Here is a 14976-nt window from a genome sequence, read left to right on the forward strand (position 1 = left end):
TGAGGTCTAATCTTTTTAATGTGCTGGCGACTGTCTGTGGGCCCTCCCGGGCACCATGTCGCCCATACAAGGTGAGGGCCGTGCCATCTAGATGCCCTTCCTTCCTCCCCAGCTGGGCACATCAAGGCAGTGGGGCAGCCTTGGCTAGATTTGGGGGAGGAAACTGCCTGAGCGGAGGCCCCGAGGTCTTTTCCTTGGTGGAAGGCCCATGGGCAAGGCGGGCACGTGGCCGGTTCCAGCTCGGGGCCCTCAGGCTGCTAAGAGGTTTCAGCCTTGGCACTTGTGGGAAAGACACTGGCCCAGGTAGACCCTTTAATGTGGCTCCTGCCATGACGTGCCTCGAGGGGCTCTCGGGGACTATTTAAAAAGCCTCCCAGGGAAGGGGGAAGGGGCACAGGCTCGGCCCAGGCCCGGCCTGGCGTGATTCGCCTCCGTGGCGCTCTCGGCCCGTGTCCCGGGGCTCCGGCCTACACCAGGCTCTCCTTGAAGAAAGGGAGGGGCTGGCTCTTGCTGCCCTCCACGCCCTCTGTTTTCAACCACTCCATCTTCTGCTGGTGCTGCTGGATGGCATCCTTCACGCGGGCATCAATCATGGCCTCCGTGAGCACGCCATCCTCTGAGGCATAAGCCAAAGCCTGGGGGGAGAGAAAGATGGGGAGGGGAGAAGTGTGAGAAGTGCTCTGGCTGCCCCAGGTGCTTCCAGCAGGGGCCAGATGTCCCAAACCCTGACTGAAGGGCCCATGGCTAACAGGTGAGGGGCTTCCCCATTTCACCTTGAAGGGATGCCCCCTTATTTAAAACTCCTGTGCCCCCCAACATCCCCCACTCATTAGATCTCACAAAGCAGTGTCGCATGAGGATGATGCACAAGGTTGCCAAGCCACCAAGTACAGCAGCCGAGGTTGGCACAGAACACCCTGAGTGAGGCACTGGGGAAGCAGGCCAGGGCTCGGAACCAGTCCCCCAGGCCTGGGGTCCTCAAGGAGCCTTCGAGGGCCTCGGGGGCCGGCAGCCTGGAGTTGGAGTCTCCCAAGCTTAGAGAGGAAGTGGCCCTTGGGTCCTTTCTGGGTGGGTGATACAGCCAGCAGTCTCGGGGCCCGAGTGTGCAGCATCCCCAGTGCTGTTTCACCCGTCTCAAGCCTGGCCCAGCCCAGGAAGAGAGAGCAGAGGCCCAGGGCTCAAGCCAGCCCCACACCCGGAGGGACCATCTCCTCTGGCTCCTGGGCCACGAGCTTGTCCTCTAAACACAGAAGAACAGGAAGAGCCCTGGCTGGTGGCAGCTGCAGCCTTGAGCCTGAGCTGGCTAATGAGCTCTATCAGCCCCACGGGGGATACTGCACCTCATGAATATTCATGAGCCTTATCCCAGTCCCCCCCCCCGCCCCCCATTCTGCAGAGGAGGCCAGACTGGCACCCCCAAGCTCTCAGGCAAGAGGTGCCCCATCTGGGCTCCCAATCCCAGCCGCCCAAAGCAGGCGGCCACTCCTTGGGGTCACTGGGCAGCCTCGTCCCAAAGGTGGCCAGGGGAAGCGGCTTCCCCAGGGCCTGGGCCCCAATGGCGGGAGCACCTGCAGGCCCCGAGACGCGTCCAGCATTCGTCCCCTCCCCGGGCCTGCAACGCCCATAAATCCAATTGTGGAAGTCCCAGCAATTCTGTGCGGCTCACGCGCTGCTGGTTTTCTCAATGACCTTCTAAAAATAGAAAGCTCAGGGCCTGAGCTGTCAAGAAAGCAAATGGGGAAGGTGGGAGGCCCCCGGGAGCCCCTCCCCCACTCAGAAGCCAAATCCTGTCCTTCCATGCGGAGATTTCTAACCAATCTCTCACCTGCCTCCGAACGGAAGATTTCCTAAGCGGACTCTGGGCAATTTGGAAGCAAATTAATTCTTACTTGCAGGACAGGCCCATGGCTCCGGGGATGGGGTGGAGGGAGAAAGAGGCTGCCCACCTGTGATCAGAGGGGCAAGGCCGGGTTGCCAAGAGACGAAGGGGCCTGCAAGCTTGTGACCTCTGGTGCACGCGGCACTCAGGCGGGCAGCGTACCCCGGCCATGCCACCAAGACCCCCAGGACCACAGCCGGCGAGGTGCCTCCGCTATTTGTGTCCACATCACTTTCTAAATAAGGAGTCTTGGAGCAGATATAAGGAACCCAATTTTGAGCCGAATCCGCCCAGCCTCTCCGTGGCAGGAAGACAAGGAGACTCCGATTTCAATTCTGCTCCTGCACCTGCAGAAGAGCTGGCTTTCATCTGGAGATTGCCATGGTCCTCCCCAGGACCCCAGAGTGTGGGTGAGGATGAGACAGAACAAGACCCTGCGAGGCTGGATGGGAGCGACCCCGTCACCAGCTGCATCGAGGTCCCTGCTGTGGAGCTCTCTCAGTGCCCCGACACTGGTTGTGGGCGGAGAGGATGGAAGAGCACCAAGCCAGAAGGGGCTCTTTAAGCCTTTTCCTTTCCGGGGTTCAGAATAACAAAGCGGGCTGGCTTTGGTGCCCAAAAGCTTAGTTCATATCCTGTTAACGACCAGACCACTGTGGACTAGTCCCTTCCCCTGCTGGCTGGCTGGTAAAATGGAGATAATAACAAAGCAGACTACACAGGGTTATTAATGTGCCCGGCAAACCCCAAGGCGGCTCCATGTTGGCTGCTGTTCTGCGTACGGCAGTCTTGGGGGAGAAGTGCCGGAAGCTCAGACCCACCTTGGGAACCGCTAGTCACAGGTGAGGAAGCTGAGGCACAGGGGAAGGGACTTGTCTAAGGTCACAGGGAGATCAAGGTTTGACTGTAGTCACAGCAACAGCCTCAAGGGCACAGGCCCCTCAAGGGGAAGGAGGTGGGTGCCCTTTCCTCCCTCCTCCCGACACAGTCCTCTCAAAGGTCACCGTTTCCTACAGACCCAAGACAGAACGAGGTGGAAATTAAGTCTAACACAGCCACCTGGCGCGGACAATTACATGGAAAAAAAGCAAAATCTCTTCTGATGAGGAACAAGCCGACGCCAGGCCTGGTCTTCAGGATGGGGCAGCCCGATAATCTAAGGTGGGAGTGGCTCCACAGGAGAAAAGATCAGACCCCAAAATGTTGGTGAAAGTCAGATGGCCAGGGAGCTGCCCACAAAGACCTCACGGACACCCAGTAGGTGCCTGTTGACACCGCAGCCTCTGGGTCACCAAGGGAAGGGGACCAATGATGCCCTCCCCTCCCCCGGCAGGGGTTGACCCACTCAGGGTGGACAATATGGATGCTCAGGGAGCCTTCCCTTCCATCCCATGCCACCTGTCTTTCCACGTGACCCTGTGCTGCCGGCCCTGGGAAGCCGAGCACAGCCCACTGCCGCAGCCTCCCCAGCCATAGAGAAAGGCCTCCAGTGACCAACTCTGTGATTTCAGGTCCCCTCTTAACAGAGCTTCCAGCAGTCCTGGCCTTTCCTCAAGGTGGAGTTGTATGGAGCAGTCCACTGCAACAGCCAGATCTTTTTCAGATGAACACTATTTCGCCACACTTCTTCCACTTTGGGCTCGGCAAGCAGCTTGTTTAGAATAAATATCAAGTTTTATGTCTATCCCTACTAAATTTCATCTCATCAGATTACGTTTTGTTCTAGCCTGTGGGGGCTTTCTGGGCCCCATCCCCCTCTGAGTTTGATCTGAGTTACAGAGTACACCCTGGAGAACATCTCTGGGATTTCCTTTCTATGACCTCTCGCCCACTCAGCACATCCAACCAGTTCTGAATACACCCAGGAGTCTCCATTTTCATCAGTGTTCTGCTTTAGAGGACAGCACATCTCTGTGATGTCTTTTACATACCCCTCAGCACTGACCAGTGTTTGTACACAGTAGGCACTTCATAAGCACCACAACCTAGAGCCCACACTCTCTGTACTTGTTATAATATATGAAATAACTTCAAATGCTTCACTCAACGATACCCACGGCCCATCCCTGGTCCCCGGCCTGAGGAAATTGGGCAGCAAGCCTGCCACGCTGACTCTTTGCAATCAAGGCTTCATTTTCTAGATGTTTGCAAACTCTGCCCAGGAACCGAAGTCAATGCTCTATGGCTATTTGTCCTTCCTTTCTGAACCCTGGAACGCTTATCCTTTTCCAATCCTGTCTGAGCTCCCACAAGGCTCAGTGGGATGCTCCCACTGGTCAGAGCCATGACAACGCTGCAGTGGGACGCCTGCTAGGCCTCTTGGTCCCTAGGAGTGTGGTACCTCTGGGCACCAAGGGCAGCTCTCTGAAGATCTCCCTCCCTACTCCACACTGGCCATTTTGGTCATTGTCCTTTTCTAGTGAAAGCTCCTTCTCCTTGTCAGAAAGAAAAGCAAAATAATAAAGGATTAAATGAACGGCTCTGCCTTCTCTCTGGTAGCCGCTATTGTCCCATCTACCCTAAGTAGACCTCTTGTCCCTTGAAAAGCCACAAAGCCCCTTTTGGGTTTTAAGTTTCTTGAACATCTACCATCCCCACATGCTTAATGCACTTTACACTGCCCTCTGACAAGCACTAAAAACAAAGTGGTCCCTCCCCTCCAAGTTTCCCATCATTCTCCTTCCTCTCGCAAAGGTCAGAATCAGATCAAGAGGAGCAGTTGCCTGATGTTTTCAGCTGCGTGGCTTTTAGGGGAGAGAGAGAGTTCCAGTCAAGAGATGAAGTCCTCGTCACTCTCCCTCATACGTCTGTGCCCAATTCTGATCTGTTTCTAAAGTCACTGGCGTCTTCCCTCCATCTAGGCGGTCTGCAGTATCCACTGATCACACACATACATACCTGTATCGGGCACCCAGGCCTTCATCTAAATGTTTTCTAACATGTTTCCCCAAGTCTCTCTTCCCAGGGTCCAATGCCACTCTGTTCCCCTTACTTCCCCCCCTGCCCCCAACTCTTCTCTTTTGTAGTTACTGTCCTCACCTATCACGACTCAGTGACACATATAAGGTCAAATTTGCCTCCTTGAATTAAGCACTTAAATTCACCTTGGTTTTTAAAATCATATGAGTCAAACTGGAGGCCAGTGGGCAAAACTCCAGAAACCAAGGAAACCAAGGGAAAATGTAATCGGGAAATGTTAACAACACAAACAAAAATGTAATAGGACATAGATAATATTAATTTGTGGCATTTTAAGTCAATTTGTGGCATTTTAAATCAATTTGTGGCCTACAGGGATAGACTTTGATTAGATGTTGAAACCTCTTGTCTAGACATCTGAGGCTATGGGTTTTCTTCTTGGCCTCTTTCTTGTTTTTTTCCCTCTTTCTCAAGGCTTTACTTTACTATTACTTGTCTTCCTACATTGTAGTTGTACCACTTTCCCCCTCCCCCCCCCCCAAAAAAAAAACACCCCTTACCTCTTCTTTTTTCAGCTTAAAACCCCTTGGATTGTTTTTTCTTTTTCTTTTTTTTTTTTTTGCTGAGGCAATTGGGGTTAAGTGACTTGCCCAGGGTCACACAGCTAGGAAGTGTTAAGTGACTGAGGCCAGATTTGAACTCAGTTCCTCCTGACTTTTTTCCCTACTGCACCACCTAGTTACCCCTCTACTCTTTTTTTTTTTCCCTTTCATTTTTTGGAACCCCTTGGATTTTTACAGGATCAACTAAAAATAACTAAAAGAACTTACCAACTTTAGCAAAGATACAAGATATAAAATAAACCCATCTAAATCATTAGCATTTCTATACATTACCAATGAAGCCCAGCAAGAGATAGAAAGAGAAATTCCATTGAAAATAACTATATAATAAAATAAAATATTTGGGAATCTACCTGCCAAGACAAATCCAGGAACTATATAGAAACACATTCACAAGATACTTCTCATACAAATAAAGTCAGGTCGAAACAAGTGAAGAAATACTTAGTACTCATGGTCAGGCCAATATAATAAGAATTAACAATTCTATCTAAATCAATTAGTTAATTAACTGCCGTACCAATCAAACTAACCAAAAATTACTTTATAGAGTTAGAAAAAATAAAACTCATCTTGAACAAATGGTTTAGAATATCAAGGGAATCAATGGCAAAAAAAAAAAAAAAAAAGGTAGTTCAGCCATATCAGATATTACCGAAAAGCAATCATCCAAGCAATTTGGTAGTGCCTAAGAAATAAGAATAGTGGATTGATGGAATAGATTATGAACAAAACACAAAGCAGTAAATGACAATACTAATCTGGCATTGGATAAATGCAAAGGTCCAAGCTTTTGGGACAAAAATTCACTGTCTGGCAAAAGACACTGGGAAAACTGGAAAGCAGTTGGGCAGAAACTAAGTATATAAACTAACATCTCATACCATATACAAAGGTTAGGTCAAAATGGGTACATGATTTAGAAATGAAAGATGATATATGCAAGTTAGGGAAGCATGAAATAGTTTACCTGTCAGATCTATGGACAAGGGAAGAACTTATTACCAAACAAGCAGAAACCATTATAGGATATAAAATGGATAATTTTGATTACATTAAATTAGCAGGTTTTTGCACAAACAAAACCAAGGTTAGAAGGAAAGCAGAAATCGGGAACAGTTTTTACAGCCAGTTTCTTCCATCAAGATCTCATTTCTCAACTATATAGAGAACTGAATCAAATTTACAAATTATTTTCCAATTGATAAACAGTCAAAGAACATGAACAAGCAGGTTTCAGAAGAAATCAAAACTATTTAAAATTATATGAAAAAAATGTTTAAATCACTATTGATTGAAGAAGTGGAAACTGGGAATGCCTATCAATTGGGCAATGATAGAACAAGTTGTGGTATAAGATTGTAATGATATATTATTTTACCATAAGAAATGATGGGTAGCATGCTTTCAGTAAAGCCTGGAAAGACTTACATGAACTGATGTTGAGTGAACTAAATCAAATCGGAACTTCGGACATTGTAATAGCAATACTGTTTAATGTTCAACTGTGAATGATTGTTATTCTCAGCAAGACAATGATCCAAGACAATTTTAAAGGATTCATGATTAAAAATTACTTCTACGTCTAAAGAGCTCATAGAGTCTGAATACAGATCAAAACATACTTATTTTACTTTGTTTTTTTGTCTGTGTTTTCTTTTACAACATGTCCATGTCTGCAACTTATAATGTATATCATACTGTTTGCCTTCTCAATGATGGAGGATGATACAAAGAGAGAGGTTTGGAACTCAAAATGTTAAAAACAAATGTTAAATTTTTGCCATGTAAATGGAAAAAAAGGGCCAACTTTTGGATTTGATTCACAAGGCTCCGGACAATTCCCTTTGTATCAGCTCTTGTTAGGTGCACTCCATCTCTGGTAAGGAAAATGTTATTCTTACATTTGAAGCCTTGGTCTGAATCCTATTCTCAGAAATCATCTCCTTCACCAGTTGGTTGCTTTACCAATCTGCTTCTCTCCTGAAGCTCATGCCTTCCATTGGCAAATGAGATGGAAATATTTTCTGTGCCCTGAAGGTCTTCAGTTGCTTGCCCAAGACTTCATTATCTTTAGCAATATTTTCTAGGTTCCCTCTGGCAGTAGTGGATTGTGTCTAGTTAAATCATCAGATGGGATCACTAAGAGAGAACTGTTACTGTAGGAAGGTTTCTTGGAAGGTTCACGTACTGACAGCACTTTCCAAAGGGAAGTCATGTAACTGGGGGAGGATGCTCGTGCTCAAGCCTGCCCCCAAATGATGAGAAGCTTCCCAGGGTATGGAAACACAGGATTGGCTGGACGGGCACAACAGATCACAGGTGCTTTCTGCGGAGTCAGAAGACCCTTGTCCAGGGGGATGCTGAGTCAATACCTTGCATGTGAAATCACCAAAACTAGGGAAAGTGACACCTTTGTGGGGAAAATAAACCTCAAACCCAGAGAGCAGATCTTCCTCCAGAGGCTTTTCCTCAGAAGAAGCTGAGCATAATTGGTCACCAGAAAGGTTTTACATTTATGACAAAGTTAGTCAGGAGCATCACTGGGGGTTTGTGCGGGACGTACCATTTCCCTCTCCGTGGCAACACACTGAGCTAAATCTTCGATGGAGACAGCAGAACATTATTCTAAATATATCTGCCAGCACATAAATAATTCTCTCTCCTCCCACCTTCTCTGCCATTCCTGCTGTACCCACAGCCGGGCCCTGCTTTTTTGGGAAGCAGAGACATATGCAAGGAGCTTGTTCCAGAAGCGGCAAGCCTGGCTCTAGAGGTAAATACAGCCCCCTTAGAAGACCAGCACACCTGTCCTTTGGGAGGTTTAGTCAAAATAACTCACTAACTAGCATCTCCCAGAATCAGAGATTTGAAAAGACCTAGTTCAAGCCAACAGGAGCCCCCTAATACTGGGGAAACCTGCATCCATGGCCATCTCAATGCCATGTCCCTGGAGTTAACGGGGGAGGGGGATGAAGGTGGAGGGTGACTATTTAGGAAGAGACCCCACAGAAACCCCATCCTTCATACACAAAGATACTGCTAAACTGTCTTTCCCCTAGCTACTGCCCAAAGGATACAGGGTGTGTGAGAAGCGATTGCTATGGTGAGCAATCCCCCATTCCCTCCTTTGAGATGGAGCCCAGGCAATGGTAATCCAGCTAGCTGTAGTAAGGATGGGCCAAGGGGAAACAGCTGGCAGGGAATCAATGTCACAGAATGCCCAAGGAAGAGACCTGGGCAATCACTTAGTCCAGTCCCTCTTGTTGAGAAACTGAATTGCAGAGAAGGCCGGAAGTTAGCGCCAAAAGTAACGATACTTGAACCTTAAACTTAGTCTGATCAAGAATAGGAAACAATCCTAAGAACCAAGAGGAAAAGGTAAAAGAATGGGCTTCTGTAGGTTATGGACCGTGCGCAGAACTGGCAGAACAAATCCCTCCTCAGGCCCCATAATTGAAAAAATTCATTAAAAACAAAACAAAAATAACAAACCAATCCTCCCCAAAACAAACAAACAAAAAAAACCACCCCCTGAAACCTGCTTAATAGTTACTTTTTCAAAAAGCCATTTTTAACTTGTTTTCTGAACTACAAAATACTTCTAAAAAAAAAAAATTGGCTTTTACATCGGCCAAGTCTCCAGTCTGTATCATTTCCCCTAAAATCCTGATTTTTTTTCCACTCTAAATCAACTTTCCTCTGAATTCATCCATCAGATTTCAGATGAACGAATTCATTTGCATAAGAAACCTGCACAAAGGTTGTCACAAAAATGTGCTACCATCGCTCTAAAGCTTTAAGATCTAATTTAGACATTGTTGTGGTATTTAACTGAAGATAATGAAGAGTTCTATGCACTTCTGATACATAGTAGGTGCTTAATAAATGGTTGACAAAAAAGTATGACAGCCTCTATTTGTTAATGGATGAATTTCAAAATGTTTGCTTTTTTTTTTTTGGTGATACCCAGTTTGTAACTTTTGGGATGATTGTTTACAACATTTCATGTTACCCAATCAAGATTTGAACAGACAGATCTGGAAGGCCCAACTAGCATGGCTAATTTACTAAGTCAATGATGAAAAGTGTAGACCCAAGTCAAATCCCAATTGGTATTTTATAGCTTAAAAAATCTGAAGTATTTCTGAGAAGGTGGCTCTTATTCAAAGACATTTCACGTAATCCTATGCAACAAACAACAAAGTGTGGAAGCATGGCTTAATTGACTGCACATATAAATACAGAAGAAATGGCTAAGAGAGCCCCCTTCGCAACTTCTGATCAAATGCAAGGACTGAGTTGAGAGCTTGGTTCTACACCTAAAATGGGAAGAAGGTAAGGAAGAACTGTCCATTCATGGGAGCAACCGGGAATAACACAGATGGAAAGCTAGAGAAAATCTGCTTCAAGCAAGTGTGGTAAGGAGGGAAAAAAAATTAAAAAGGCAGATGTGGTCAAAGTTGGGGCTTAAATTTGTGAAAGGGTGAAATCAATTGACTGCATTATAGCTATTTTTATGAGTTTCTGAAGAATACCAGGAGGGCGGAAACCACGCTAGGCTTCTGTGGTTAAGGCTGAATGGAGATGGGTAGCATGAATCACCTGGCAGGCAACTGACCCCCAGAGTATTGCAAGGAGAGCAGACCCAGAAGCCGATATTTTCTGGCCAAGTGGGCCGAGGTGCTCCTCACCGGATCTGACCTCTGCCCGTGGCTGAGACCAGCACAGGCCCTGAGCGGAAGACACACTGGCTGTCCCATAGTGCTTCAATGAGGTTTGCATTTCCATTTGGTTCACCTCCAACAGCTCCCCCAGATGCAGAACTGGAAAGAACCCGTCTCCTAGCAACCAGATTTCCACTCCTCCCCCTTCCCACCCAAAGCTCTTCAGGGTATTCAGCTTAAGACCAGATGACATGCGGGGACAGCTCAGGGAGAGGATGGGGGTAGGTAAGGAATGGAGGAAAGATTAGGGAAAAGAGAGCCCTTTTTGACTTCAGTCAATGGCACCAACTCCCAGACACCAGGGACTCACAACCACTGCTCCGGCCTCCACAAAGCACAGCAGCCCAGAGGCCCAGAAAAATGGCCCCTGAAGGTCACAGTGGGGCTTCCAGGGCTTCTCTGAGGAAGGTCATGAAGACCCAGAGGGCGCAGTGAGGGGGACCTATAACAGTCTCCAGGAGGCCAGGCTGACCTGGTTAAAGGAAATTACCATGTTCTGAAAATGCTATTTACTCAGGAGAAACAAGCCCCTCCCTATTGCTCCACAAAGCAATTTTCTACAATTTGCAAAAGAAAAGGGCCTCTCTTTCCCCAGCATTTCAACACTGCTTTAATAAGCTTAATTGGAAAGCGAGAGTTCACCCTTCCAACCCTGCAGCCCACAGTGTCTGCCTGCTCAGACCCACAGAGGCAGGATAGAGAGGTGGGCAAAGCTCAGACGGAGGTCCTTCCAACTTCCCCTCCCCGACCTGTGACTGCAGGACAAAGTGATGGCAAAGGGAGGAGGTCAGAACCTCCACCTCTCTATCCTGTCCTCTGCATTGTCACCACCGTTTGCCATAGGTCACATGTAGCAGTGCCAGGCCCACATTGGCATTTTAAAAATAAAAGCAAGAAACACGCCTGGTATTCTTCAAATAGTGCTCATTCCCAGTACTTTTCTCTCTTGTGTTTAGCTAGAGGAGTATCTTCTAGTTAATTCCCTGGCTCCTGGGGAGGGTGCCACAGGGCACATGGGGGGTGAGGGGATGCGCTTACAATTGTGGGCCTGCTACCCCTGGTCTCCTTGGATCAGAATGAGAAATGGAAGGGGTTGCAGAAGGCCATTCAGTCGGTTCGTCCCAAGTCCCATGGGTCCAGCCTCTGCCCTGCAGCCTCGGTGCCCTCGCTGTTTTGAGTGGGCACATTTCAGGTAACTAAGTTATTGTGGTCAGAAAAGAAGCCATGGGCACATTGGACAATCACTGACTCCATGAAAAAGCCCCTCTGCCCAGGATGGTGTCCCGGGACTGAGGGCGGCCTTGTGCCCCTGGTTTTGTCAGCCATCCCTCCCCACACAGGCAGCCAGACGGCATTATGGACAATGGGCTAAACGTGGATCAGAAAACCTGAGTTCACATTCTGATTCAGACACGTATTAGCCATGATACTGGACATGTGTCAGTGCTTTGCATGTGTCGTGTCAGTGCTTTGCAGGCTTTCAAGCTCTCTGACCCTGCCGAGGTGTGACAGAGGTGGGTGAGCCAGATTCCTCCTGTGAGGCCCATCTCTGTATATCCCTTCAGCCAGAGATCTCCCCATCAGAATGACAAATAAGGAGCCAGCACCAGGGGCTGCTGCTCTTCTCTTCTGCTGAAGGTAGAAATTACAGGAAAACAACCAGAAGATGATGTGTGGGGAGCCTGAAAGCCACCAGCCCCGAGAGAAACACAAGTTTGAAGATGACAGAATGCAAATCCACTAGTGAAGTGATGTGCAGACAACCCAGAATGGCAGTTTATGGTCACATCTGTTTTTGACTCAGCTCAAGAGCAAATAGGGTACATCTAAAAAAACAGTTACCAAAATAGAAAACATTAATTGGATATACAACAGATTTTTTTCTCCTGAAAGCAATAAATGCATTGGCACACAGCACAGCAATCTTGAAGATGACCCAGGCCGGCTGATCCAGGCCAGGAGGCCAGCTGCCAGAATGGGGGTCTGAGGACCTTAGACAGGGGGCCCACAGTCTGCTGTCACTGTCTTGGAACCACATAGGAAAAAAAACCTGACAACCTCACAATTTCTGAACTCCCCAATAATTGGCAGAAGAAAAGTGCCTAAGTACAAGGTTGCGCAAAGGTCCAGTCCCCTATCTCCTACTCTGTACCTAGAGGTACACACACATTTCCTGTGGGCCATCCTTCCCAGGGCCCCTGAGCCATCTGGTCCATCTCCTCTCTCTGCCTGCTACTCCACGCCTGATCTCGGCTACTCCAGGCTCTGATCTCAGCTCCCCGTGGCCCACCCAGCACCCTTCCCCTCTGTGCTCTTTGCTTTAATGAACTCTAACAGATTCTGCCCTCCCCGACACCCCCCATGCTAGATTCTCCCACATCCCTAAACTCTTTTTTATTCAAGCCTCCCCTCCTGCCCCCACGCTTGGAAAACACCTCTGTCGTCTGTGGAATGAAGAGCTGGAACACCTCTCATCCCCCTCAGCCTTGATTTTCTCGTCTAAGTTTTCTGGGCCAGCAGGGAAGGATCCAGGCAGCCTCAGGAGGAGATGAATCAGCCCCCAGACGCGGCCCTGCACTCGTCAGCGCTCACGTCTGGAGGACTGGCTCGACACTCCGTGAACGCAGTGCAGCTGGGCCAGGGAAGGCCCAAAGAGCTTTTCTGGGTACTTTGGAAGCAATTCCCAGAAAAGGTATTTACCAAAGCAATTCCTGCCACTAGGCAGCCAGGGGTTCTGGATTCTATCAGGAGGACACATGGAGGGGTGGCTCTGCAGCACCCCATCAAACCAACACCCCATTGGACTGGTTTCCTTGAAAAACACTGCTCCATAATGATGCTGCCTAGCCAAGCCTTGCAGAAATGCCATGCTAGCAGGGAGCACAGATACCCAACATGCATGGATGCACACACACACACACACGCACACACACACACGGGAGCTCATGCCAGATAATGTTTGAATGAACCAAGCCCATCTGAGCCCAGAGTGATGAAGCCCGCCCTCAAAGTATTAATGGCGGTGAGATGAGTCTAGGAAGGGAAGCCAATACAGGTGGTGGCTGCTCCCCACATAACCCAGAGGGTTGGCTGAGGGAAGGCCTTTAGACAGTAAAGTGGGGGACTCTGGGCTGGATTGAAGGGAGTACAGCTCCACCTTGATGACACACAAGCCTTTCTAAATGGCAGCGCCAGAGCGCTAGATGGGGGAATTATCCAGCCACCCAAACCCCTGCCTGATATCCCTGCTGAGACGCTGTGGGGGACTGTATTTACCCATACAAGCACTAAGTGGACCAACTATGTCCAGGCCTTCACATTGGAGGTGCTCTAACTCGGGGATCCTGCGCGTCACCAGCCCCCCAGATTCCTCTCGCAGAGGAAGGGAATCTCCCCACTCACACCCTCCTCCCAAAGGTTGCTCTTGACAAAAGCTTAGCAGATCTGAGGAAATTCTGATTATGAAGTCAAATCACTAAAGACGCACAGCCATGAAGCGAATGCATTTCCACTTCCCATAATGACTGGGAACTCAAAGATGCTGAAGGTGCACCTGGAAGGGACCTCAGAAGCTAGCAGAGCCAGGAAACGTAGCCAGGGACATGTCAGCAGCAGGATCTGAACCCAGCTTCTGAGGCAAATACAATGCAGGTCCTGGGAATGGTCTCAGATCTCTCTAGGAAGGGGACGAGCGAGCACTACAATGAGGCTGGAAAGGCTTTTTCTGGGGCTGTCATTGTAGACATCTGCCTAATTAATTGTGAGCCCAAAATGCAAATGTTCATCGATAAACCTCCAATCCCAGATAGGAAAAGCATTGTCTGGCAGCATCTCACCAGTAAAGCAAAGGGCAGGAGAGGAGGGGCCCGGGCTCAGCAGCCAGAGCAGAGGCGTCTCCTCCGGGAGGGTTTAGGCTCCCAACCCTGTCCCAGGAAGGATCCCCCTTGTTAAGTTGGCTAGGTGGCAGGGTGTCCCTTACAAAGCTGATGTGCCTCCAAAGAGGGAAGGGGAGAAATCCAACAGGAGGCTTCTCTGTCAGGGAGCCTCAGGCCTGGCACATGGATCACCCCAGCCCTTTCTGCCTGGCAGCTCCCACCAAGAACAAGTCTCCTCAGCACCTACTGGTTAAGAGGCAGCCCTGAAGCTGGAGTGCATGTCCCCGAGGGCCAACCTAGGGACCAGAGACTGCTCCATAGTCCTCTGTTCAGGGTTCAGGCTTAGGACAGGGAGCCCAAGAGTGGAACAAATCCCCTCTGAACCAAAATGTCCCTCCCCTGAGCCATGCAGAAGGCTTTCTAGCTCACAGGAAGGTAGCAACCAGATCTTCTGGCCATGGATCCCCATCATGGCTGGCTTCTGGAGTGGGGGCAGGGAGTGATGTCTGTTGGGGCCTTCTCAAGGAGACCTTTGCTAACAGCTTTCTGGTGGGGAGGCCAGTAGGGCTGCTCAAAATCCAGCCGGAGAGGGGCTAGCAGGATGGAAAAAGAGATGGATATCCTTCTGAAAACTTCCTTATTTCTTCTGCGTACACATACCAAGAAGTCACATCACTAAAAACTGCCTTCCCCCAGTGGTCTGGAGGGATGAACAGGTGGTCCTCTTGTGCACTCCCTCGTCACGACCATTTAAGGGTGAGGGAAGCTTCTTGGGCCAAGAACACTTTGCTTTTTTTTTTTGCTGAGGCAATTGGGGATAAGTGACTTGCCCAGAGCCATACAGTTAGGAAGTGTTAAGTGTCTGAGACCAGATTTGAACTTAGGTCCTCCTGAATTCAGGGTTGGTGTTCTATCCATTGTGCTACCTAGCTGCCCTCACACTTTGCTTTTTG

At 48.8% G+C, this 14976-nt stretch overlaps 1 protein-coding gene across 1 annotated transcript in view; it reads right to left on the reverse strand.

The window, feature by feature from the left end:
* Window positions 1–14976, reverse strand: part of ATAD3A (ATPase family AAA domain containing 3A) — a 54412-nt gene continuing 39436 nt past the window's right edge. The window contains exon 16 of the mRNA XM_031963040.1: window positions 1–635. Within this exon, the coding sequence (XP_031818900.1) occupies window positions 468–635 (168 nt within the window). The 3' untranslated portion in view covers window positions 1–467. The remainder of the gene's footprint in view (window positions 636–14976) is intronic.

This window comes from Sarcophilus harrisii, chromosome 3, assembly GCF_902635505.1.
Source record: "Sarcophilus harrisii chromosome 3, mSarHar1.11, whole genome shotgun sequence".
NCBI classification, from domain to species: Eukaryota; Metazoa; Chordata; class Mammalia; order Dasyuromorphia; family Dasyuridae; genus Sarcophilus; species Sarcophilus harrisii.